At 36.8% G+C, this 27,325-nt stretch overlaps 1 protein-coding gene across 1 annotated transcript in view; it reads left to right on the top strand.

Annotated features, from left to right (window-relative positions):
- Positions 1 to 27,325, top strand: part of LOC146439589 (guanine nucleotide-binding protein G(I)/G(S)/G(O) subunit gamma-4-like) — a 92,728-nt gene that overhangs the window by 48,822 nt on the left and 16,581 nt on the right. The window contains exons 27-53 of the mRNA XM_085055506.1: positions 3 to 169; positions 650 to 802; positions 1,463 to 1,654; positions 2,146 to 2,324; positions 3,317 to 3,523; positions 4,805 to 4,981; positions 5,451 to 5,527; positions 6,451 to 6,639; positions 7,366 to 7,511; positions 7,597 to 7,693; positions 8,331 to 8,392; positions 8,753 to 8,808; positions 9,814 to 9,966; positions 10,303 to 10,547; positions 11,260 to 11,326; positions 12,192 to 12,348; positions 12,741 to 12,881; positions 13,303 to 13,520; positions 14,858 to 15,088; positions 15,783 to 15,972; positions 16,871 to 17,007; positions 17,776 to 17,874; positions 21,340 to 21,479; positions 21,781 to 21,878; positions 22,879 to 23,035; positions 23,239 to 23,310; positions 24,655 to 26,770. Of these exons, the coding sequence (XP_084911632.1) occupies positions 3 to 169; positions 650 to 802; positions 1,463 to 1,654; positions 2,146 to 2,324; positions 3,317 to 3,523; positions 4,805 to 4,981; positions 5,451 to 5,527; positions 6,451 to 6,639; positions 7,366 to 7,511; positions 7,597 to 7,693; positions 8,331 to 8,392; positions 8,753 to 8,808; positions 9,814 to 9,966; positions 10,303 to 10,547; positions 11,260 to 11,326; positions 12,192 to 12,348; positions 12,741 to 12,881; positions 13,303 to 13,520; positions 14,858 to 15,088; positions 15,783 to 15,972; positions 16,871 to 17,007; positions 17,776 to 17,874; positions 21,340 to 21,479; positions 21,781 to 21,878; positions 22,879 to 23,035; positions 23,239 to 23,310; positions 24,655 to 24,793 (3,946 nt within the window). The 3' untranslated portion in view covers positions 24,794 to 26,770. Of the gene's footprint in view, positions 1 to 2; positions 170 to 649; positions 803 to 1,462; positions 1,655 to 2,145; positions 2,325 to 3,316; positions 3,524 to 4,804; positions 4,982 to 5,450; positions 5,528 to 6,450; positions 6,640 to 7,365; positions 7,512 to 7,596; positions 7,694 to 8,330; positions 8,393 to 8,752; positions 8,809 to 9,813; positions 9,967 to 10,302; positions 10,548 to 11,259; positions 11,327 to 12,191; positions 12,349 to 12,740; positions 12,882 to 13,302; positions 13,521 to 14,857; positions 15,089 to 15,782; positions 15,973 to 16,870; positions 17,008 to 17,775; positions 17,875 to 21,339; positions 21,480 to 21,780; positions 21,879 to 22,878; positions 23,036 to 23,238; positions 23,311 to 24,654 lie in introns of the transcript that reaches the window.

Raw genomic sequence — 27,325 nt, 5'->3', positions numbered from 1 at the left:
AGCATTCCCTTGAATGACTACAAGTTACTTGCATGCGATATACAACAGCTGCTGGTAGCAGTTGCAATTCATGCCTGCAGCTCCTCAGGTTCTCAATATTTTCGTGTTATTGAAGACCTCATTGTGCTGCTGGGTCATCTTCAAAATAGTAAAAATGCAAGGATGCAAAGTAAGTTGTTTGCTAATTTTTGGGGTCATGGGACTGGAAAAGTAAATCCCTTCCCGCTGTTTCTTGTTTAATATTCCTGCTGAGGGAGAAGGGGGAGTTTTCTGATAATTGATATTTCTCTTCTAAGTGCTTCTCAAAGTAGTAGTTTTCCTTAGGAGCCTGCTTTGTGGTCAAGAATTGTGTACTGCTAATTGAAAAAACAGTGACTGTAAACGTTTGTTAAGGATATTTAAATGGAAGCATTCTGTACAGTATTATTTATCTTGTTTTGGAGTAATCAAATTCAGTAGCTTTTCTATGAGAACTCACTTCTGTAGCATCTGTATCTGTGGAATAGTGAAGTGACTTTGTGTGACTCCTGTGGAATCTAGAGCTTTATAGCTCTTAACACATTTTGTATTTTGGCTTATTACAAGCATCTGGTAAAAATTCTTGCAGATGTGTAAAGCATGTCATGTATATTTGTATGCCTCTCTCTAGATATGGCAGTTGTTCTGCAGTTAAGAGTCCTTCAGGCAGCCATTGAATTAATAAAAACCACAGCCAGCCAAGATGCTCAGGAGCAGGCCAGTTCAGCCCCTTCCCCCTCAGCACCACATCGCACAATGTTTCAAAAGCGCAAAGGCATGGCAGGTGAGTAGCAGAAGTGTAGCATTCTTGTATTTTCTCCTATGTGTATTACTCGATGATTCCATGGTGTTGCCTTCTTTTGGGATTCTCTTAAATTCACAAGTTGCTTAGTAAAGATGTTCTTAAAGTAATGCATAATGCTTTTAATAGCCAACTTCACAGTAAGTTAATGTTAAAATCAAGTTAGTGCTTGTAACACATCACAGCTATGATGTGGGGATTGCTTTGTTGCACAATTTTTCATTAGAGAACATCCTGAAATAAATACCTGCCACTCCAAGTTTATACTTGGAAATGCCACTCTGTGTTTTTAAAACCTGTGTTCAGTTCTAGCTTTAGCAGTAATACTTTCCATGTATTTGATAGCTAGTGAGACATTCTATAGAGGTTTTGGAGTTGTCTTTCTGTAAGTTGATTTTGCATCTTTTTTATAAATGGAGCTGCATTAAACACTTCATAGGAGGTACAATTTTAAAACCTGGCGAACACTTATTCCCTGTTTACTATGGGAATGTTTCTCTTGAGATGGTCTGCTTTTGACACCCATCTCCATCAAGCTAGTAAAGTATGTGATTATGTGAACTCTTTGGATGAAAGCAGTTGCTGAGTGATTGAGTTTCTGTACATTTTAGTAGAATTCTATTCATACTTCTCTCCTTAAAGGTTCCAGGAAGTTTTCACTTGCTCAGTCTGATGCTCTACTGGTGAAAATGCGCTCACTAGCAAGTGAGGAATTCAACATGATGATGCAACGCAGAATGAGCCAAGAAAATCCTATCCAAGCCACTGAGTCTGAGTTTGCACAAAGGTTACAGAGGCTGACTGTTCTAGCTGTTAACAGGCTCATTTATTTAGGTAAGATTTCATTTTGGTTTGTTTCTGTTTTGATGAAAAATGAATTCTTGCTTTTGGAGTGTTGAAGTGTTAGAGAGGAAAGGCATACTATTGACACAAGTTTAATGGATTTAGCCATAAAGCATCATTCTCTCAGTGATTTGTCTCTCAGTATTATGTAACTGACAATCTGGGTAATGTTTTTATCTGAATGAACTGAACAAGTTGTTTTATTTCTACATTAGTCCATTCATGTGTTAACTGCCTGAATTATTACCTGAAAATTTAACTGTCAAAGGGACCATCTGCTCTCTTAAAATGTAATGTTTCTGTGAAATGGCTACATTAGTTTGCAAGACTTGATGACTGAGAGCTAGTTCAAATTCTGCAAAAGCAAGAGAGTATGGTAAATACATCAGTAAAGGCGGTATTTGATATAATGCTAACTAAAGAACTGTAGGATTGTCTTGCTTGAGATGGTACTGATCAGTATGTACCTCTTCAATTTTAAGCCTCTACCGAAGAGTGCCTTGATGTACTGGGTATAACAGAAAATACAAGTCAAAGCAGACTTTCAACATCCCAGCTGGAAATTCCTGAAGAGGAAAGCCAGCAAGAACTGACTAGCAGAATAAACCCTTTTCTTAAAGAAATGGTCAAAATGCTGGTGGAAGGAATCAAAGTATCCATTGTAAGTAATTAGATGTCCACATGAAAGCATATTTCATAAGATTTCTTTATTAGGAACTTTCATGCATAATGTATTCTGTCCATAAATGCTTTTCTTACTGCTTCTTTCCATTCCACTGTGCCAATAAAAACCCTGTTCAGCTTCCTGGTTAGTTTGCAGTTGTAAAATAATAAATGGGTCTGTTTTATACCTTTACATTTAGCAGAATTCTGCTTGAACAAACACACAAAACTTAAATAGACTTTCATGTACTACACAAATTTGCTTGGTCTCTTAAACTTCAACATTTAGGTTTGCTGAAGCTGATAAAACCAGATTTTCTGTGCATCCATAGATGGTGGAGATTTTCTGTGCAATTTGTGTTAGTATATTTTAGAATTGGGAAGGAGAGCTTACTCTTTTTTCAGTTCTTGCCAAAGGGCTGTAGTTTTCTAACATAGAGGCATTAGCTTGTCAGCCTTTCCAAAGTGATCCGTTTTTCTTGGATAATATGAAGTGTGTAATTACTCTTTCTTAGATCATCATTATAAAAGTAGTTCTACCTAATTTTCTTTCTAGCTCAGAAAAATTACATTTGATAGGGGTACTATCTTTCTATTGTGCCATACTTGTAGTACTTTTCAAAGATGGCTAGTTTCTTTTGGTGAACACACACACCCATCCTTCTAGTGCCAGTTGCTAATCTTTTGAGGTAATCCATTCAGAAAATGGTGATTAATGTAAAAGAGCTGTTGATTAAAATGAGCAATCAAAAAAGCCCTCTGGCTTTTAAATCCTCTACATCACGATTTTCAGTTTCTGTATTGTTTTAGTAGAATGCCTTTTAACCCATAATAAAAATTATCACCAAACTAAACCAAAACACTAATTTTGGGAGATAAAACCATGTCTTACATGTTGATCACATTAACTGTGTTTATTTTGTTACGTGAAAAACTTAGTAGAAGTAAGCCCTAACCCTGTAATATTAAAAAGTTGTCTCCATTACTTAGGGCACCAGCAGAATGAGCACTCCAAAACAGCAGTGGAACAGAATCCTCTTGTTATGTAAGGACACATTCCGTACACAGCTTGGGAGGCTTCTTGTGCATAGCTTGTCTCCTGTAAGGCCACTGCAGGAGAGGAAGCAGGCTTTGGAGATGCTACACGAAGTAAACCATCAAGAGATTTTGCGTGACTGTCTTAGCCCAACTTTGCAAGTAAGCTCAACAGTGTTTGCAAGAAGTTTCTAAAACATATATTCAATTTTTGTTTAGATTTTTTTGCAATTATTTAGAACTGTATGTGGCTGATTGTTCACTGCTGTTTTAGCAATGTTTAGTGAATGACAATTGTGTCATACAAAACACCTGCATGTACCTCTGCAAATGTTATATTACCCTGAGGACAGATAGAATTAAGTCTGAGTATGTTGATGCCATTCTGCATCAAAGATGACATCTGTGCAGTGCAAAGACAAAAGTAGATACTAGTTTTAACATGAAGGATTTTACTGAGTAAGCTAGAAATTAAGGTACCCTAAAAAAGCAAGTTAAGGAAGGAATTCTTTGCTTTGGAACTCTTAACTGCAGACTTCCTGAAGCTTGTAAGAATTGATTGCAACTAGATTTGAAGAAGCAGTCAATCCTCAACCAAAGCAGTACTCTATCTTTTCTTACTTAGTCTTTATTAATTCTTTATTGATACACAATGGAATTGTGTATTCCATGTTCTTATGTCAAATAGCTGTATAGGTTCTCCCTGCTTTTCTGGGTTTGTCAGAAGAAAGCTTTTTTAATTATACTCTGTTAATGCAAGCTTGAGAGAAAGCATTTCTTTCAATGTCATGTTGAGAAACTGGGTAGGAATGTTGCAGTTTGAGACCTTCAGGAGGGGCAAGAATTAAATAAGACATGCCACAGTTTGAGTCACTGTACACTAAGGAGAGAAAGTATTTATTGGATTAGTCTATGGCACTCCAATGTTTCTGATCACTTACACATTAGTCAAACAAATAACAGTTTTATCAGACGGAAAAGAGCTGATCTACTAGCAGTGGCTTCTCTGTGGGAGTGCCATGTTGAGTGCATTTATGGCTTATGTCTGCTTAACTTCATTATCTGTCTGCTCTAATTTGATTAATCAAATGAGGTGTAGCATTCTTGGCAGACAAAATTAGAAGTCTCTGGCACATATTTCCTGAAGTATAAACAAGGCTGCATGAGCTGAGTACTGAGACAGTTTTCTTGCAAAGCCTTTTGAAAAATCACAAAATGCTGGAGCAAATTTTATCATGTGAGAATTAAATTCAGCATGTTTTTCTGGTTTTATAAAAAATTATTAAAGCTACAATTTTCTTTTAATTATATAATAATTAGTAGAAGAAATCTGCAGTCTGACTTTAAAAGAGTATAAAAGCAGAGAGGAAAAAAATGCTCATTGTTGTCAAAATGAATGACCATGTATTTGTATTCCCTTCTTTTCTTCTCTTCATCTTCTAGCATGGACCTAAATTAGTGCTCTACTTGTATGAGTTAATGCACAATCACAGTGATGGAATGACCAAAGAACAACAAAGAGCAGCAGGAGACTTAATGAATACGCTGAAAACTTGTGGTTATAAATGCATTCCCCTGAGCCCACGACCAAAACCAGATTTAATAAAAGCTTTGAAAGAGGTTTGTAAATAAAAACTTTGCTTTAAAAACTGGGTGTATGAGACAATTGTCTTCCATGGGATCAGAGTTTAACTGCATATTGAGGTGTTCTTTGGTGCATGCCTTATGCTTTTGAGAATTCTCTTTGGGTTCTGAATATTTCCATCACATACACTCAACACTTCACAGCAAGCTCACGTGCTTCTTGGTTAAACATATTATTTAATCCAGATGAAGATGGGAGTTTATAGTAAGCTACTAGTATATCTTGCTGTCAAGAAAAGAATTTTTGATATCTTGCAAAGAGAAAAATTATATATCAATATAATGGCAGTAATGGAAATGAAGGCTTTCTGGTTTTAAATGCTGTGAAGAAATCAGTTGAACAGTTTTGTCAGTCTTCCTTTTTTGAATTGGCATATCCTGTAGCCTCTCCTTCCTTATTTCGTCCATCTGAGAAAAGAAAGTAATGTGTAAAACTTCCATTCAGGATCAGAAGAAATATGAGATGGAAGAAGGTGTAAACAAAGCTGCTTGGGAGAAGACAATGGCTAATAATCGGCAGAAGTAAGTACCTTCTTAAGAGGGGCTGCAAGAGTTCTCTAAGAAATGTTCTCTACTCAGCACTTCCCATTGCAAAGTTGCCTGTGTGATCATTATGGATGGGGTTTTTTCAAGTTAACAGCATCGCTAGCTTTCAGGCTTTTAATTTTACTGTTATAGGCATATGCATTTTGATAGGTTGCATAATAAATGGCATTGTGTGAACCTCAGAATACCGAATTGGCTTTTTGCACATAGGGCATTTCACCCTTAATTTTATGGCTATTGCAGCTGTCCAGTTACCTCTCCTGTTGCTGTGTTCCATGCAATTAAATATCCCTGCCATTAACCCTGATTTCCAATAAATAAAATATTGTATTCAGCATATAATTTGAATATTTTTGTGAGCTATGTAGACTGCTGTTCCTTGGCATAATGTGAATTTCTGTACATTGTGGTAGATTGAGTTTTCTGTTAATTTACATTTCAGGCTTTGCCATAAAAATCAGATTTGAGATGCACACACAATGTGCTTTAACGTGGGCAAGTGCAGTAGCTGTAAAGGTCAGCTTAGTCCAGTCCATGCAGACAAGTGTTAAGACTTTATTATGTTGGATCACTTAGGAGATTTGATCAGTGGTAAATTAGTGTCCTTACTCCAGATTTTTATTGTAATGCATATACATGGATTAGTCAAGCATGTTAATGTATAGGCATTGATCTTCTGATTCGCTTGTCTTATCTTTGGCCAAAAGTAAAAGGGTTTTTGATGGCTAAGAAGCAGAAGGCATTCATGAATCTCATTATGTAGACTAAGTTGCTCTGCATCTGCTATAACAAGAGCTCTAGATATCTACTGCCAAACTGATTGTATTTTATAAGGCGTTTTGGTGTCTTTCCCTTTTCAGTGTGTTTATTTGACATTTTAAAACAACTCTTCTCCTCAGTCTCTTTCAGCGTCTAGATACAAAATCTAAAGACATTTCTAAAATAGCTGGAGACATCACACAAGCTGTGTCGCTGTCACAAGGAATGGAAAGGAAGAAAGTAATCCAGCACATCAGGGGCATGTACAAGGCAGAGCTAAGTGCCAGCAGACATTGGCAGGAACTTGTTCAGCAGCTTACACATGATCGGTGAGTTTTCTCATCTCAGTGAAGAAGTGGGAGAGACTTGATGTCTGACATGCATTTCTCATTCTACTTAGGGGCATACAAAAATGGAGATGATATTAAAATTAGAGTTATTTCTGCTAACCATGTGATAGACTTGTAAAAGACTTGATTTTTTTTTTTACTCTGTCTTTTAGAGTGAGTAGCCAAGTAGTATTTATATGGCATTTAGACAGGTTTTTTTATCAAATACATTTTGCTGTGCCTAATAAAATGAAGAGTGTCCTAAAGTTTTCATACCTCACATTACATAGATAGAGTAAAAAATATGTTTTGGGTAATGTTACTCACATTGGCATCTGGATGCTCTGTTCACTAAATAGTGTAGGACAAAGGATATTAAGTGTTGATAAGAAACCAAACTAGGGTCTTTTCACCACTGCACGGAACTAGTATTATCTCATGTTTGCAGCAGCAGTTTTCAAAGTAGTATTGGATGCTTTGTATTGCTCTTTTCATTAGTGAGTAGCTTCAAGAACAGTCTTACAGTAGTAGCTTGTAAGAAGTCATTCAGTGGAAGAGCTCATGAAAATAAAAACTACAGAATTTAGGTTTTTGATACTTCCTCTGAAATAATTGCCTGGTGTACTACTGTGCAACTTCTCTCTTTATACCAGTTAAAGAAGAACAGAATGAGTAAGCATATATATGTCCTCTGCTGTCAAACTCCTAACAAATTTTTTTTATCAGAGCACTCTGGTATGACCCAGTCTATTACCCAACTTCTTGGCAACTGGATCCAACAGAGGGCCCAAACAGAGAGAGGCGCCGCTTGCAGAGGTGCTACCTAACTATTCCAAACAAATACCTTCTCCCAGACAGGCAGAAACAGGAAGGTAATTAAAACATCTTCTAGAGTGAATGTAGTGTAATCTTTGCATTGTAATGACTGTTAGTACCTTATTTGTGGTTTCTTTATAGGTGTGATAAAAACTCCATTGTCTTACCTATTTGAAGACAAAACACATTCTTCTCACTCCTCTACTGTAAAGGACAAAGCTGCAAGTGAACATATAAGGTAAGGTTTGGATAACACTTGCTTCCATTTCCTGTCTTTTCCCAATCAAATGGAACAGTTGTCATGTTTTTGTCTAAATAAACATTTAGAAAAAAATCAAGTGGGAAATGAGACAAAAATCAAAAATAGTAGGCTTTTTGCTTTACTCAAAAGCAAAAGACTAGAGCTACCAAATACCATACGATGTGCTGTGGATACGATTTTTGTGGGATAACCTGATGGGATATCTTATTTGTCACTTAGTAGCACTGCCTGTCTCAGGTATTAGATATCTGGTAGGTCTTACCATCAGTGTTCAAAAGCAAATTGTGTTTTCATCCTCCGCTGTTATCATTGCGTTACTCAACTCTGCAGTTGTGCCAATTTGCCAACTATTACAGGCACTAATACAGCCTAAAATAGTTGCAGAGAGCACACAAAGAAATAAGTACAAATACACTATATGCACAAGTCTAAAAAGTCGAAGTTTATTTTCTTTCCCTCTTTGGGATTGGAATTATTAGTCATGTTGGACAGTTTTCTTCAGTTGTAACCTTAGAGGCTGTTTGGTTTATGTTGGTTTTAGGTCTGCTGAAAGGTACATATGAGCATAAGCACTTCTATAATCTCTAAACAGTTCCACTTTGAAATATTTCAGAGTTAATCGAAGATGTATCAGTGTAGCACCTTCTAGAGAGACTGCTGGTGAACTGTTGCTAGGTAAGAAGAATTTTCAGTCTTTACAAATACCATTTTGGTGTAAGATTCTGTTGTATATATTCACCTGGCTAAATTTTTAATTAATTGAGCTGTTGCCTGACTTCTTGTGGATTACATACTTCATAGATTGATTTTGCCTTTTCTTCTCTACTGTTTGCAAATGTGCGGTTTGAACTGCCATTAAGTTTTAAGATTGCAGACCCCTTGCTAATAGATGTGGAAGGATAAGTTGTATTTCTGTCAAATACTGTCTTACCAAGGTACTATTCTTAGCATTCTTAACTCTTAAACACTGTTTATATAACCCAAAGATGCATTATGCAGTATCACGTACCTCTTTGCAACTGTTCTTTGCTGTAGGAAAATGTGGCATGTATTTTGTTGAAGATAACGCTTCAGACACAATTGAAAATTCGGTAAGTGTTAGAACATATCGTCCAGCTTTAATTTTTGCAAGCTATAGCTGTGAGTAGCTTTTCTCTTACTACCACTGAGACTGCTGAAGTACTAGAGTTAGAGATCTCTGGACAAACTGATTAATTTGGTTTGTGTTGCTTCTGTTGCCCCTGGCTATGAATTGCTGGTGATAGCAGAAAACAGGAAAGATGTGGGCCTGAGACTGAGAGGGAATGACGAAGGGGTGATGTGAGAGCTTCTGTACCTTGCAGTCCATTGCTCTGAGTTCATCAGCAAGGTCCACAGAGTTTGCTTTGATCTGCATCTGAGAACTTGCCTTAGTGGAAGCTGGGGCACTCTGAAGTGCAGAAACTCCCAAGTGTATGAATTGTGCTGTGCTCCAGAGCATCTGATTCTTCAATTTTACATTATACATGATATTCTACCTCCTCCCTTATCCTACACAGGAGAACTATTTCATGGAGGAAATGGGAACACCCAATCCTTGTGATATACAAAGACTAAGATGTGTAAATTGTTTATACATCCAACAGACATTTAAAAGTAATCAAGATATGGATTGTACTACTGAAGGCTTTAAACTGTTTTTACAGAGCTTTTCCTTGCATCTACTCAAGACAGTTCTTCTCGTGATTTAAGATGCTACCAGCTGCTTTTTCTTTCACAGAACTGTCAGAGTTGGGATTCACAACAAAGCTTTACTTGCTCTGATTGGTCTCCAGTATTTTAGCTTAAGAGCCAGTGAAAATGTGGCATTGTTTGCTACTGCTGGATAGGGAACCGGAGCAGCTGAGGAGCATGTGTGATGTTCTGCCCCCTATCTTGAGGCGAGTGGAAGATGGGGAAAGTAGCTAAAGAAAATCACAACAATGTATTAAAGCATCACATTAAAATGAAAGTTTGTCTTATGATATGCTCTATTGTTATGACGTGGCTTCACTGAAGGGTTTCTTGTCTGGAAAATCTGCTATTTTAAGTAACTTTTTAAATTGCAAATTCTACAGAGTTTTCATGGAGAAACTGAACCAGCATCATTTTCTTGGACGTATGAGGAAATTAAGGAAGTTCATAAGCGCTGGTGGCAGTTAAGAGACAATGCCGTGGAAATATTTTTAACGAATGGCAGAACTTTACTCTTGGCTTTCGATAATACAAAGGTACTGTGGCACCAATGCAGAGTAATGTACCAAAGCATTTTGCTGTGTCTTTATAATATGTATATTTATGCATTAGTTTTTAAGAAACCTGTTGCATGGACTAATTAAAGTCTGCCTAATACCTTTGAAAGAATGTGGCTCAGCTAGACTTCTAGACAATCATGGGGATGTTGTAAAACACATCTCTGATATATTAAGACATTAAAGAATCTTAGTAATACTAGACATTATTCCATTTCAGCAGATATCTGAAAACATGTAAAATGAGAGAAACTTAGTCTTGGTAGTTTGAAGCTTTGTAAATTGTATGATTAAATGTATGGTATTTTCTTCTAGGTCCGTGATGATGTGTACCACAACATCTTGACTAACAATTTACCTAACCTTTTGGAATATGGAAACATTACTGCTTTGACCCACCTGTGGTGCACAGGACAGATTACTAACTTTGAGTATCTGACTCATTTAAACAAACATGCAGGCCGTTCCTTCAATGATCTCATGCAATATCCAGTATTTCCTTTTATACTTTCTGACTACACCAGTGAAACTCTGGACCTAAATGATCCCTCGGTATATAGGTAAAATGAAATGCTTGAAACTATTTATTTCCAAATACTTGAACTGATCATCCTGTATAGCTTTTTAGCTTCATTGTACTAAACTGCACACACACACAAATGGAACTGGTCAGGGACAAACCTCATCTGTAATAACTTGGACTTTTATAGTAAGTGGCTGCTTCACCTGGGATATTGAAATAAAACAGGTGTCTAGATTCAAATGCAATGTGTTGGACTTACTCTGTCTCAATAGGATATGTATAGTTCACAGATGTAAATACAAGTTATATGTTTAAATTCATATGATTAAAGACTTACAGGCCAATTAGCAAAATTTAAATAGAAAAAGAAATAATATTATAAATTACTTGGTTGGTTACAAAGTCATAGACTTCATTGTGAATGGATTTGAGTGAATTGTCCCACCCTAATAAATTTCTGTTAAGCTGATTTTACATTTGTGTGCACTAAGTCTTTGCCTTGATAGGATGTGTCTGATTTGACTGAGGCACTTGGCATTTGCTTGCCTGTTACTGTGCTGTGGATCTGAGTTTGTCTTTAGCACTAACTAAAAGTTGCTTTTTTTTTTCCTGAACTTCACTGAAAGGTGTTACTAAGGTGTCCTTGTGCTTTTCATTTTATTAAAAGTGTTATTCTTAACACATTGTTAAATGATATGAATCGATATTGTTGTAAAAATTACAACATATCAGTATTGCTTCTGTTGCAGAAATCTGGTCAAGCCAATAGCTGTGCAGTCTAAAGAAAAAGAGGATCGTTATGTGGATACTTACAAGGTAATTTGGATAACTTTTTTTCTTGCCTTTGTCCCATGTATAAGTGACACAGTGGCTTTAATTTTTGTAACGTACATTGGTGGAGGAAGAAGAAACCACAAATACAGTATTTCATGTCTACAGAATTCTTCTTTCCAGTATATTTTCCAGGAAACATTTCCTGGGATTTTTTTTAATAACATGCTTGGAACTTGTTTGTTCCTGTACCTGAAATCATAAATCACTGTAGTCCTTCCATGTGATACTGCTGAGGAATTTAAATGGGTACCACCTTACATAGGAACTTGTATATATTTAAAGATCCCTAAAGATCAGGAAGATAATTTACTGCTGTTTAGTTGAAATTACTTTGGAATTTGTAGCTGTTTGTTCTGTTTGATGACAGAAGGGCTGTTTTCCCTCAAGTACTCTGTAATTTTAACATGCCCTACAATGATAGTGGTGCTTTTTTTATTTTTCTCTTTGAAATGTTTTAAAGGCTGTAGGAAATAGCAACAACTGGAGAATTCAAGCTGGACTTTCAAACTTATGTCTGTATCACCATGGTCTAGTGTATTGTTTGCAAATACTGTTTTTTTCCGTGACTCTGCTGTGTTAGAAAACAAGAGGGGGAGTGGGGAAAAGGAAAAGTAATAAATAATGGAAAACAGCTAATTTAAATTGGCTAAAGAGTTTACCTAAGTGGATTGTAAAAACGATTGTGTGTCTTTAAACATTTAAAAATGTATTTGATTTGAAATCACTTTTAAATGTATGTTTCTGAAAAGTTTTAGATCTTATTCCCAAACAATTTAAGCAAGCTCTTTTTTTTTGTTATTGGAATGCATCTAAGCAGGAGGATTTTTTTTGTCTACTGTCTTTCTAGTATTTAGAAGAAGAGTACCGTAAAGGAGCACGAGAGGATGATCCAATGCCCCCTGTGCAACCATATCACTATGGATCTCATTATTCTAACAGTGGAACTGTGCTTCATTTCCTAGTTAGGCTGCCACCTTTTACTAAAATGTTTTTAGCTTATCAAGGTAGGTTTACATTTGCTTGCACTTGCCTTTCACATCTGGATCTTGTTCTGATGACCAAAGAATGCTCTATTTTACCCTATTTAGCATAGTTTTTCAATTCCAAACAGCTGGGCTCGGTAAAATTAAATCTGGTATACATTAATAGTAGATCCATTCTTGAAATTTTCAAGCTAGACTATAAAGCTGTTCATCTGATGTTTATACCTTAGTTTCTGTAGCATAAAAATCTGACCTATATTTGACTTGCAGTGCATGTGTGTAACACATAGCAATTGAGATAAAATAATTCTAAATGTTCTCAGCTAACTGGAGAGCAGTTAACTATGTGAAGTTGCAGATGTGCAGCTGTTAGTGTCCATCAATGTAACAATTCAGTTTGGATTTCTTTACAGATCAAAGTTTTGACATCCCAGACAGAACTTTTCACTCTACCAATACAACCTGGCGACTCTCTTCGTATGAATCAATGACTGATGTAAAGGAGCTTATACCAGAATTTTTCTACCTTCCCGACTTTTTAGTTAACAGAGAAGGTATACTAAAAGTACAACAAAACTACATACCCAAAAGAGTTGTATGATTGTATGAGTTTATGGGTTGAAACTGAGAACATTTATATCCCTTGGCTGAAAATGCTAAGTAGTAGATGTAGGGGAGAAATCTGGCACAAATTTGTGGGATATGCTAGAAGAGCATATGGGACTTATGTAGGTCTTAAGCTAAGTTCTTCCCTAATTTTGTCTGTGGGGCAAGGGAGTTTGCTGTTTTCTGATTTTTTTTTTTTTTCTTTGAATGAGTGTGTACAGCTGAATGTGTTTTGGAGGAACTTGTTAATTATGCTGCTTTGTTGATCAGTAATCACTGTGTTTAATAATTTAATTTTGTAGAACCCTAGAAAGACCCTTTTGAAGTTACTGTCAACTAATGTTGGAATATTTGCTCCCCTGTTTCTAGGTTTTGATTTTGGAGTACGTCAAAATGGTGACAGAGTTAACCATGTCAATCTTCCACCCTGGGCTCGTAATGATCCTCGTCTGTTCATCTTGATTCATCGTCAGGCTTTGGAGTCTGATCATGTTTCCCAGACAATCTGTCACTGGATTGACTTGGTGTTTGGTTATAAGCAAAAAGGCAAGGCCTCTGTTCAGGCTATTAATGTCTTTCATCCTGCAGTAAGTATTTGTTAAGCACTGTGTTTGTTCATTGTCCTTAGTAACTTAATGGGGGAGACTTTGATCTGCCTTGCTTGGAAAACATCCAGCATGAAACAAGATTCCTTGCTCATGAAGTGTTGTAGAATAAGGAAAGGCTTTAACCATTTCAGTGTTGGACTGTAAGATCCCAGGGAGTATTGTGAGACTTGGTGAATTTTTGTTCTTCCTTCTTGCCTTGAACTAGGTGTGGGGGATGATCAGGTCTGGGATTTAGACTTCCTGGATAATTGTTTGCAGTGGCTTGCAGTAGTCTGATTATTGTAACTGTGTGTGTCTGCTTCTGCCTAATTCAAAAGCTTTTAATTTAGGCAGGTGGTAATGGAGCTTTTGATAGGATTAAAATAGTTCTGCTTGTCCTGAGCTTATAGTGTGTTCCTTCATATACCTCTTGTATTCTGTCCCTCAAACGTGCACTTTTCTCTACAGTAAATTTATTTTCAAATAAGTCTTCATTTAATGGAAAGACTTACAGAGTTTCACTACTTAATTGTAACGTGGATGTCTTGGATTGTGTTCTTTAGCTTCAGTCCTTACTATCACAAGGTTTGCCAAGCAGGTAGTCCTGGTTTTAAATGCATTCAAATGTTTCCTGGTTTTAGTATTTGTTCTATGGCTAGAAAAGGTAATAAAACAGTAGTGTATAGCAGTGATGGCTTTTTCAAGTAGCCATCCAAATACTTCGCTTTCTTTCCCTCTTTTTGTGCTTAAGTATTGATTTGGTTAGTACATTGAGGTTCAAATATTGTTCATAATTTTTTTAAGTGAAAATCCAAGACCTTTGGTGTGACTGAGGAAAAGCGTGTGGTGCACAATTGGAGAGGCATGAAAAAGACAAGTAGAAGGAAATAATTTCCTCTCTCTTGAAGTATGGGGTTTCTTTCTCGTTTCCTACCCCAAAAGAGAGCTTTAGTATGCTCATTAAAAAGAGGCAAAGAAAACTTCTCCAACTCTTTCTGGTTCTCTTGTATATCATCAGCAACCCTTCCAGTTTTGCACAGATTGATTAAGGTCTCACAGAAAACCTCTTTGACAGAAATTGGTCATGGCACGTAGGTAAGAGCAGCTCACATGGTAATCCTTAAAGTGGTAGTCATTGCAATAAAGAGGAGGTGACAAGGTTATTGTTCTCAGGCTCTACAGTCAGCACAGCCATTGTGGGAGGACTTCTGGTCCACACCTTAAGCAAACAACTGAATTGTCTGCCTCTGAATTTGTGTGTATTTGTTGCAAAATCTTTCCAAAAGACAAACTTAACAAGCTTATTCTTGCCCCTCCCCCTTTTTTTTTCCCTGTAGACCTATTTTGGGATGGATGTTTCTGCTGTTGAAGATCCTGTTCAGAGAAGAGCCCTTGAAACAATGATAAAAACATATGGGCAAACACCTCGCCAGCTATTCCATACAGCTCATGTTAGTAGACCTGGATCCAGGCTTATCATGGAAGGAGAACTTCCTGCTGCCATGGGACTACTAGTGCAGTTTGCTTTCAGAGAAACCAGAGAACACACTAAAGAAATAATTTATCCAGTATGTAATTTTGAATTGCAAGATGGTTTAATTAATATTCATATGCTGTAATTGGTCTACCCTGTATCCTTCGTATAGTTTCCTTCCTAGAAGTGCACCTTGCTATTCTGTACTTTAAAGAAAATACACAAAATTAGTAAGTGATAGTGAAAATACCATCATGCATTTGTGTTACATTTTGTGTAAACTAAGATCTGAATTTATCTTGGTTTTGGCAAATAGGTGTAGAAAAGCATTTCACTTAACCAGTTTTATATTTTCAGTGATGAATTGTGGAATCTGTGTGCAGATCTGTAGTAGGCAAACACACACTGTACTTTATTCCATCCTCAGGTTTTTTACTGCCTGTAGGACAGTTAAACTTTCTTCACTTCATACACTTGTTTTCCCTGAAGTCCAGAGAGAAAGTGAATCCTTAGATTTAGAGAAATGTGTATTTTTCACTAAACTGCCTGAACTAGAAGCTTGCTGCTTATGCCTTTAAAGAAGTAGTAGAAACCACTTAAAGTCAACAGTTAAAGTGGTGGAACTATAATGCTTTGAACTTGTTGTTCTAGTGGTTTTTGATGTAAATCTTCAGCTGTCCTTACCATGTGATTGTTTACAGGAAAGTGATAGAAATCATTTGCCATTACTAATGAAATTGTTTTTCAGGAAATTCTATAATTTGAACCTTATCTTGTGCTTCTTTTAGAGTCCATTACCATGGATAAAAGGCTTGAAGTGGGGAGAATATGTTGGTTCCCCAAGTGCTCCAGACCCTGTTGTCTGCTTTAGCCAACCACATGGAGAAAGGTTTGGCTCTCTCCAAGCTTTACCAACTAAAGCTATCTGTGGTTTGTCCAGCAAGTTTTGCCTTTTGATGATATATAGCAAGGAGCAAGGTATGAATTTGTGATTATTCTCTATATGCACAGTAAATGTGAAATGAGCCATAAACAAAAATCTAATGCTACTGTTGTTCTCCAGCAAACTTCCCAAATTTAGTTGCTTTTGCTAAAGATTAATTTATAATTCCATTAACAGCTTTTACATGTGTGGTATCTTCCCTGGAGAGTGGATTTTACTTGTAATTTTGAATACTACAATAGAGGCATTCTGTAACTAAGTTCATCTTTTTCATTAAAGTGACTGAAGCATGAGGATTTAACTTTAGAACTTGGCAGCAAATTGAGTCCAAGAACTGAAGAACAGATGAGAAAACTCATGTGGCAACAAAAAGGAAAGTTTAAGAAATGGATTTTAGAGGCAGACAATGAGCAAAGTTAACAGTAAAAACGTAGAGATGAAGGATCTTCTGCTTTCAGTTAAACTTCTTGGAGGGATTCTTATTGAGAATATACAAACAGGTTCTCACAATCTCTTTTGTTTTCTTGGTAGCATATACCAGTGCAGGTTTGCAAAAATACATCACATTTAGTCAACAAAAACAAATGACATTCTCCTTGAAGTTATGAGCAATCATTTCTCTAGCTGGGAAGTACTGTCAACCCTCTTCCCCTTTTCTCTATTCTCAAGAGATGCAATGCTTCTTCAAAAAAAGCTTTGTCCAGGTTGCAGACTGTCTTTGGAGAAAACTAAATGTTCATTCGGTCTCTGGAAATTGTGTTTGTTTATAATACTTTACAGATTACGTAGCCTAATGGAAAATACCTTATTTTGAATCTTTGGGGGAGTTGTGTTTTAGCTTGTGATAAAACATGAACCTGAGACTTTGGTTGTTGACTGTTAAAGTGATTGAGCCTTACTGTGTATGACACAACCTTTTGTGTCTTCCTTCAGGCGTGAGGAGCATGCACAGTACTGACATTCAGTGGTCAGCCATCCTGAGCTGGGGATATGCTGATAACATTTTACGACTGAAAAGCAAGCAAAGTGAACCTCCAGTAAATTTTATACAGAGTTCACAGCTCCATCAGGTAAAAAGAAATCAGTCTCTTGCTCTTCAGTTTAATGTTGGTAGTTGAAGTGATGGCTTGGCCTGGCAGTAGGTGCTCCTGCTTTAGCTTTTTTTGGACATGAGCATCCAAACACAACTTTTTTTTTTTTTTTTTAATTTCCTTTGGAATATGTTCCTTATGGCTCCACTGTATCTTATTCCTGGTTGTTTTCCTGTACTAGATAAAGATTCCTTTTGAATTCATTTGATTTTTGTAATTTTTTCTTCCTATGGAATATAATTGTGGATTTAAAAACATTTAAGTTTTGTCCAAAGAAAAATCAACACAGAAAAAAGATATAGGCGCCCAATATTAGAACTACTCCACTACAGTTTAGGATCCATTTGAAAAAGATTGCCTACAAGGCTGCTAGGAATAATCTCTGTCAATCTTGCTGCATCATCTCAGTCACGCTCCAGTGATTGGTAAAATCCTGCCAAAAAGATTTTGGTGGCTGATGTAGTTGCAGATCTAGAAGTCTGCACTAGTTCACTGCTCTTCAGCTGTGAATTCCAGGCTACACAGAACTCCCTGTTTATGTGGTTTCTGACATAGCAACAAATATAATCTGGAGCTCTTTTTTTTTATATTTTAGCTCTTGGATTTCTTTAGTTTAGGTTTTTTACATGGCATTTCCTAGGATGACTAGTAAAGAATCAGTTTGACCAAATGCTATGGCATAATGCAAAGAGCAGTTAGAATAGTTTTTCTGTTCTAATTTTTTTGTCTTTGTGTTGTCTTTTCAAGGTAACAAGCTGTGCTTGGGTGCCAGACAGTTGTCAGCTGTTCACAGGTAGTAAATCCGGTGTCATCACAGCATATATGAACAGATTCACTAGCAATACAGTAAGTTGCCTTGGATAGAATTCATAATTAAAGATTTAGGTGTATTTACTATTACAGTCTTTTTTTTAAAACAGGAAAAATGAGAAAAAGAGACATGCTGGATAATTGCTAAAAAAATCATGTGCATTTTTTGTATTTATTTTTGAAGGATCCTCTGACATCTCAGCATGTTTCTTTGTGTGTTTAAACTGTTGTTTACATGCAGGTAGCCTTTAGTCAGCCCTCATCACCTGAGTGCACAACATGTACAGCTCTGACTGTATTCAGGCCAGGGCTTGAAATTGAGGCTCTCTGGCACAGTGAAGGTCCATGCATTGAGGAGTAACTTTCTCTGTGAAGGAGACAGAGCCTTTCAATGCTTTACCTGAAACTGTGGAATGCAATTCCCCAAAGTAAACAATAATTCAAGTGCAGAATGCACTTGAACTATGGAGAGCCAGGGTGAATTCTCAGACAGTGTATATATTAACCAACCAGGCCTCTTTACTTTGTCATATTCTCCAAGGGGAAAAGGTGCGAGTAGGGAAGGGAGAAAGTAATTTACATTAGTTAATCTGTTAGTGGAAAATACTGAGAGTAGTAGAAATTCCCTTGATACTGTTTGCTAATAAACATTGTATGAAAGCATAAATAGAATTCCAAATTAGTAATCTGATTCCGACTGAGTTTCAAAGCTTCCATACTTTATTTAGCAGTAACTTCTATTTGCCATAGTTTCTTACAAAGAGTAGGCAAATTTCTTAGCAGCTCATTTTAGGTGTGTTTGCAGGATTACCCATACCAACAACTGAACTAAACTGATTATCCAAATTTAGCTTGATACAGGTATTGGCAAACACATTTGTGGTATTGTACTCCTTGATGCTCTTGAATCACTGCATTAGCATGAGCTAGAGAGAACTTTGGTACGATCTGCTCTGCCTACCCAACAGCAGATGCTTAGACTAGAAAGAGCACAAACACAGTGGGGGGTTTTTGTTTGGGTTTTTTTTGGTTTTTTGGGGTTTTTTGTTGTATTTTTTTGTTTTTATGGTTTTTTTTTCCCCTTGGCTTTCTTCCAGTTGCTGGTGATCTGCCACTCTTACTTCCTAAGCTCAGCAGCACTTTGAGTATAAAAAACGAAGCAGAGCTTGAAGCCTGCCAGCTTCAGTCAGTTGGATCTTAAGTCAGGCACCTTAACTGCTCTCCAGAACAGTGACCTTGTAAATAACCTGTACTGAGACTTGAATTCCAGTTAGTTTTTTTTTTTAAATAGAAATTAAATATACTTGCCTTCTGCAAAGCCAAAGAGAAACTCTAGTTAGTAGGGTTATGATTCTTGAGTTCCTTCTGTTTTGTAGAAACAAGTGATTTTTTGTTCATCTGTACAGATGATGTTCTTTGAGACCATCTTGACTGAATTTCTCAGCACTGACAGTTTTACGTGCCCCAGGCAGATGGACCTTGTGTCAATTTTGTAGCTCCTGTTGTTGAGTCAGTTACACAGGTCAGGGCTGCAGGGAATGCAAATGTGCTTCCTGACATCTGCTCTGTATCCATCTTCTCAGGTGATCAGCGACAGAGTGAACAGTTTGTTTTAAAGCAGTACTTGAAACATGACCCTTTTGCCCTGTTTCACATTTGTATAAATGCAATGCACATGCATGAAGCAGATACCATGTTGTTAATTGGATATGGGGACTCAAAGGCATGCTGTCAGAATTCAAAAATGCCTCCACGTTGTGCTTCAGGTGCTCTGTTTTTCCTTGCCTTACAATGGTCAAAACCCAATGAAGTACTGTTTGAAACTGTGATCTGTTCACAGTAAGTCACACCTGCATGAGACCCTCAGCCACAGGTGTCTGGTGTACATATTACTTTAGCCTTCACTTGCTGACAGACAGTTGTCTTGCAAACAGTGCACTTGAAGGACCTGTTTGAGTAAAACAGGGAAGTGATAATTTCAATTCTCCACTCAAGTGCTGAGGGAGAAAGACCTGCTGTTTAAAGGTAGATATGTATGTGCATGTTTTCCCACATCTAGATAGCATTTCAGAAGTTGTCACGTAAAAGCAGGTGGGAAATAAGAAATGGACAACATTTCAGTCGTGAGAAACACCTATTTCGTAACTTATTAAAACTTAATATAACTTAATACAGTTAGAATTCCAGTTTGTCTCATTGCAATATTGTTACAGTAAGAACTGATAAACCATTGCTATTAGAACTGTATAGAAAAGCTGCTAAAGGTGGGTGCTGCTTTCAGTTCAAGTGTTGAAATGCAGATCAAGAGCAAACACTTAAAGGAGGTGGGAGTAGCATAGTAAAATGGTTATCAAAATTAGTTCTTCATAAAAACACAAATCTGGTTTGTTGCTGTTCCGGAAAATTTTGGGGGTTTTTTTCTCTCAACTGAGCAAGGATTAGAGAAGGATTTTTCTATGTGAGATAACACTGAGAATGACAACTGGGCACTTTCATAAATTACTTACATGGATGAGATGCTCAGTAGCAAGAGTAAACCGGCAGATCTTTCTGTTGTCAGACACTGCACTGCCTTTTGTAGTATTACATAGATTATATTGTCCCTTTTAGTGCAGAAAGACATGTTAATTTTCTACAGCCTGTGAGTTGAGCATATGTATACTTTCATCTTGTCTGTTTTAATTTTCAACTTTTTTTTGTAGACCTGCTATAGGCATCCTGTACCCTCATATAAAAATGCAGATGATGTGTTCTGACGTGTGAGGAAACAAGCAGGAAACTGTTCTCTTCCTTTACAAAGATTATTCTAATCTCTGAACAGAAAGTTGTTTTAAATAACGCATTAGCATTCTGATTAAGCAGTTCCTTCAACTTAACCAGTTTTCAGGAAGTCTGAATCATTTCAAATTATGTAACTTGAATAAAAAGTGTTTGGTGTTAAATTTTGCTCCTTTAATTTTTACCTAGCAATTTCTATATTTAAAGTTGACTTCCTGCATGTTTTTCTAACTTGGTGTCATTGAAGAACTTGGCACCAACTTGAGGAATTCCTAGTAATTTGCTATAGAGAGAGTGACAATTTCTGAGCTGGACTTTCCTTTTATGTTTCCAAATGCTTCCACTAGATACTAAAATATTGAGAACTGTCATTTATTGTATGGAAAGAGCAGTCTTGCAGAAAACAAATCAGCTGACTTTAAGGTGTGTAATTGAGATGAAAGTACAGTGTTTCTTCATTTCAGTTCATCCTATCACATCAAAATATTTGCTGAGGCTAAAGCAGTGGAAGCAAAAAGTTGAACATTAATGATATTGTTGTCTTATCACATTATAAAGTGTTAAACATAATAAAGCATTAACATAGTTGGTCAAATTATGATATTAAAAGCAGTGGGAACAATTTTTATGAATTCTAAGAATTAAACTAGGCTTATCTTTTTTAGAAGAAGAGACATTCGTTTTCTTTTTCATGAGAGTTCGTTTTATCTTGCTGTTTTTCAGCCTTCAGAGATAGAAATGGAGTCACAAGTCCATCTGTATGGACACACAGCAGAAATAACAAGCTTGTTTGTGTGCAAACCATACAGTATAATGATAAGTGTCAGCAAAGATGGAACCTGCATAATATGGGATTTGAACAGGTACAAATATATATATGTAACTCTTTCCCATAGCTTTCTCATAAATACAGGTTTTCCAGCTCTTGAGTATCTTTGTCCTTTTGAAGTTAGTTGAATTAGTTCTATGTGTATCTTACTGTGAAATCAAACCCTTACTGTTTTTTCTCATAAAAGGTGCTAAAAGTTTATAGTGAATGTGAAAAATACCATAATTGTGCAAAATGTTGATTGAAATTAATTCCATTCTCTTTTATATTTTCCCTAAAGAGCCTTTTCTGCACTTGAGTCTGAAATTTAGGCTTGTTCCCTTTGTTTTCTTCAGGCTGTGCTATGTCCAGAGCCTGGCTGGACACAAGAGTCCTGTGACTGCAGTTTCAGCTAGTGAAACCACTGGTGATATTGCAACAGTTTGTGATTCAGGTATATTTGTCAGTCAAGAAAGCTGTTTTGACTTGCAGACCAAATAAATCATGAGACTTGTAATTAAATTAGTTACTGAGTGTGTATTAATCATCGGAGGATGTATTCAGTCATACAGGAGCAACATTTTGCGGTTTTTTTACATAGTAACATACAAATTTCTTCAGGAGTGAGTAGACAGGTGTTTGAATATAATGTAGAGATAGGAAGGCCAGCAGCTTAGTCTCTATAAAAAGACTTGAAATTTCAAAGACACTGGGAGACTCACATTTTGTGATGTTGATTGCTTTCATTTTAACAGAGATTTGTTGTCAAAGGTACAGTCCTTCAGGGGAGTACAGAGTATTACAGAGCATAGGCAAGGGGCATTAAAGGACAAGGGGACATTATTCTGGCAGTTTCAGAAACCTAATGTTTAGATTTTTAAACTTAATTACAGACTTTCAAGTCCATTGCTATAGCTCACAAATCAGGTTTTTTCCTGCAAAACATTCTATTTTTAATTAGCACGGAATATCACATTTGCTTTTAAGACAATTCTTTTTAAGGCAAAAGCAATACTTGGGTTATTAGTTCTTTGACAGAATCAAATAATGCCAGATAACCAGGTAAGAGAACTGTGCTTGCTATTTTTAAGTATTTTGTTTAAAATGCAAGCCAAGGTACAAGAGCCAACTGCTTAAATAGCTAGTATGAATTTCATCTTAGTACCTTCCCTGTTAGTCCATGAAAATTGGTCATTAAAAGTAAATTCACAGTGTTTTGTAAGTAAAATGTTCCATAAATATGATGTGATGGCTTCTAAATCACTGCAGTGGCTTGGTGGTTTGCATGCTTCCTGTCACAGGGAGAGAGAAGTATTGCAGACATCACTCAGTCAATTAAACCTTATGAGCTCTCAAGAAGTTGAACTCTTTGCCATGGAATATTTAAGTATTATAGACTTAACTGTGTTCTAGATTTCTTTTTTTAAATACTCCCATGCTATGTTCTGTTGCAGTTGGAGGAGGCAGTGATTTGAGACTTTGGACAGTTAATGGTGATCTTGTTGGCCATGTGCACTGCAGGGAAAGTATTTGCTCTGTTGCATTCTCAAACCAGCCTGAAGGTGTGTCTGTCAATGTGATTGCAGGGGGCCTTGAAAATGGAGTTGTAAGGTAATTTGAAACACTTATTTATTGAAATGCTCTATAACTTAGGCTCACAGTTTGAGAGCATGTAGCCAAACATCATGCTGGTATTTGGCTTTGAACAAAGTGGATAAGCTGTTACTCAGATCCCTGTCTTAGCAGTTGTTAAATAGATTATCACTGAAATATTTGTAAAATCAAGTGTGAAGAAAAATGGCTCTTTTTTTCAGACTGTGGAGTACATGGGACTTGAAGCCAGTACGAGAAATAACATTTTCAAAGTCAGCCAAACCTATTGTAAGGTAAAAAGATCTTAAGTATACAATAAATGCATTTTCTCTTTGGGGGGTGGGGAACAAACCCACAACCAAAACCATAACAAAATAGTCTTGAGTGTTGAACATGAAAATAGGAGGTAAACACCCATGTCTAAAAAGAGCAGTGCAAACCTACTAATTATTAATGAAAGCAAAATGAGCATAAGTGTACTGTGTTTATAATGACAGTAATAACTAGGTTCTGCTGCTGGCAGATGGAAATTAGCAGGATTTCCTTGAAAACTGAACAATACTTACTGCTCTTACTTTTAAATTTAATATTTTTCCTCAGAATCTGTGTTAAAATGAGATTATTTAATTCTGACAAAGTTAAGATTGACAGTGTTTCTTCTGCAAAATTAAATGAAAACACTGCACTTTCCCTTACCATTTTTTCTGATGCTGGAGGAAGGTAAACTCAGAGGAGCCTGGAAGCTGCCATTTTGGAGTGCTTGTGTAGTTAGTTTTCTCTGAGTCCCCTTGATTTGTATAGGCAGAATTCTTGTGCCAAAGCATTTTCAGAATACAGTCAAAGGACTGAGTCTTTGATATCCCCAGTGGTACAGCAGTCTGCACAGAGGTCTTAGAGTTACGTCAAAATTTTATCATCCTAACGTTAGCATAGGAACAAAGCACTCTGAAAAATTTTGTTTTGACTGTTGCTGAAATACCATTTAAAATCCAAACGACTTTTTTTTTTAGAAATGAAAAGGATTGTCCGATAGCAGTTATTGTCTTTGTTACCTCCTTTAAGAAGCATACTTTACACAGCTTGTTGATAATGATTTAGTAGCTATTGAATAATTTAAAGTTTCCTGCTTAAATGTGACAGAAAATGGATGCTGACCTTCATGCTCTCTAACATTACCCATAACATGACTGCAGGGCTTTACTAGCCCTGTTACAGCTCAAGAAGTGCCCATCTGAACAAAAGTCCTGTGCTTTGCCATGAAATCTGATGGATTTAGTTTGTGCCTTTGTCAGCAAAGCAAGTTCAGAGGGCACTGAGCTCTGTTGCAGAAAATCCTTTCAGAAACAGAAGGGAAGAGAGTAGGATGTTGCTACTGATGCTGCCCTTTTCTTTGACTCTGCAAAGAATTGAGTAGTAAACCGCAGGGGATGTTGAAGTGCTGGCCAAAGCTGTAGTTCAGCCTGTTTGGGTACAAATGAATAAGCAGATACACACAATACATTGCTACGTTAATGTATGCCCTGGGTCTCCCCTGACAGCTAATCTTTGTTGGCTGAACTCTCATGGGCTTTTAATGCCTTCTAGCATTATAAATAACCACATCTGGTACAAAAATAGACTCTTTTCTTGTTTTGCAGCCTTACGTTTTCCTGCGATGGTCATCACTTGTTCACAGCTAACAGCGACGGCAATGTCATAGCCTGGTGCCGCAAGGACCAGCAGCGCCTCAAGCTGCCCATGTTCTACTCGTTCCTCAGCAGCTACGCGGCTGGGTGACGGCAGGGTCTGCTGCTAACTCATGTCTCTGATGCACTTTAATCCAAGATAGATTATAGGATCTCTTATTTAACTGGACTTTGAAGTACTTTGAATGTCTCTAGAGTGACTGAATTGATGGGTTTTTTTAAAAGAGCAGTCTAAGGTGGTTGTAAGATTGCATTTGTGCATGCACAAACTTGAAGCATATCCAGGTCAGCAGGAAGCTCTGGTCATATTATTCAATGCCAGCAAAGTGACTAGTAAGTGCTCAATGCTGCAATATAAAACACCAAGAGGATTTTTTTAAATCACTTCTTGGACAGAAGTATTTAAAAAAATTCTGTGCTTATTCCCCCTCTTAGTTTGTAAAATATCAGCAGCATCAAGTTCTGTAAATATCTATTCAAATGTCAGCATATGTATATCTGATTAGTTGAGCGTGGTATGGTTAGCTCTGGGATAAGCAATCAAAAACTTAAAAATCAACGACCACTTTAAATTGCTTTTTTTGAGAAGCAAAGAACTTAGTAGGTGCTTTTTGCACCACCTTATGGTATTGTAATGCTAAAAAATTAATTTCTGCTATCTTTATATTTGTAATTTTTGCCATCTTCTCTGTTAATGTACTAGTCTTTGCAACAGATGAAAATAAAGTATTTGTCTTAGTGATGGGTGGACACCTCATGGCATCATGAAACAGTGGTTAGATCACAATGCAGTGTGAACTCCCTAATTTTGCAATAGTTGGTTGTTGCAGTTCTGTGGCAGAACATCTATTATGTACACACAGCTTATCTTCCAGAGCTCTAAAAAGAGGTGTTAAAGAAGGCAGCACAGATGTGCTCCTGTTCTAGTGTCATTGGGGTTCAATACAGTGTAAAACATTTGAACCTAACTGCTTGAATAATCAATGTTCATAAGCATCAGATGATTTGGCAAGGTTTACTCAGATACACTGCACAAATTTGTCGTGTATTCGTGGGTGCTATTTTCTGAGTGGAAAAATTAAGCCTCTGCTGTGAAAGGTTTAACAAATGTGAATTCTTAGGCCAGATGAAAAATTGGTATTTCAGTTGATGGATTTGAAGACCTCTAAACCTGACACCATGAGTGAGTGCCTACTAGTCATGCAAATGGTAAAGCAAGAATGCTACGCAAGTCTGATGTAGTTACATTTTCCATTTAAATTGCTTTGCTTTTTCATCACTGACATGTTGTGCTAATGCCATGCAGACTGCTGTATCTTCTCATGTTTAAGGCTCATCTGCTTTCAGAACACTTTATATTAAATGGTCAGGTTGTGACGAAGGTCACACACACACAAGCCATCTTTACACTTCTTTTGAAAATTCCAGATATTTTTCAGAAATTCTTGAGACTTCCCAGCTGAAGAACTTTTTAAACTAGAAAACCTTAAGAAAAATGTTCTCATAGTTCATTACACAAAGGCTCATCATTGGTTCAATTAAGCAAGTGGCTGCATACTGTATGGATTGAATTTTAAATTTAAATTTTTAAACTGCATCTATTGTAGCAGCATTGTATGGGATGGCTTTAGTCATGTTTTTTCTCTGTCTAAATGTTAATGTAAGGTCCAAATACAGACTGAAAAGCTTCCTGGCTCATGTTGATGTGATGTGCTTTAAGAGAAAAAAGACAAACATTGTGGTTTTGGGGTGCTTTTGTGCTCCCTGTTTTGGGATGTTGTTCACAAAGGCTTATTTTTTTATAAAGTAGAATTCCACTTGTTACAAACCAATATGCAAAATTGCTGGCCTTGTAAAGAGTGCAATATTATATATTTTTATGTAAAAGTAAAAATGATTTTTTGAAGCAAGGAATATTTATTCAGCTTAATATTCTGGAACTATTCAGATAACATTGCAATAGTGTCTGTGCATGATGTACTTAAACTTCCTGTAAATGTCACATTCCACACTGTATTTGTATATACACTGTCACATTGTTGGGTAATAAACAGATCTTTGTACCAAACCATTTTGAGACAATTAGAAACATGTTTTTGGCTTAGTTGCAACTTTCTTCTTTTAGGGAATCTTTCACACCTTGCACCAGATCAATTTCTGCTGATTCCCATGTCTTTCATATTTTAAAAATCATGAGGTGGGAAAGTTCTGTTTATGGACTATGTCCTGTGTATGTCAAAGTGAAGGTGGTGAGTGTAAAATGGGAAGTGGGAAATTCTAGCCATATAATTTTGCGCATGTTGTGTGTGTCCTTCCTTCCCATAGAATGCATGACTAGAATTTGGATGAAATCATGGCTGTCAAAGGAGAGACACTCCTCTTCCTTCCATCTGCCTTCTGACTGAAAACCTGTCTGAGCTGCAAAGGCAGAAAATAACTTCTCTCTGGATTCTCAGGAAGAGGGGTGGAAATTGGAACACTTGGAAATCGGAAATGGGATCTTGGGGAGGTATCTGACAGGATGCAAAGCACCTTCTGTTGGAAGCCAGGGTCTGGGAGAAGTTCATGTGGCAAGGCCTATGTGATTGCAGGATCCTGTAGTAAACCCAGACCTTTATGTTCT

The sequence above is a fragment of the Lichenostomus cassidix genome, chromosome 3, assembly GCF_008360975.1.
Source record: "Lichenostomus cassidix isolate B80296 chromosome 3, HeHo_3.0, whole genome shotgun sequence".
Classification (NCBI taxonomy): domain Eukaryota; kingdom Metazoa; phylum Chordata; class Aves; order Passeriformes; family Meliphagidae; genus Lichenostomus; species Lichenostomus cassidix.
This window is presented reverse-complemented; position numbering and strand designations above follow the sequence as displayed.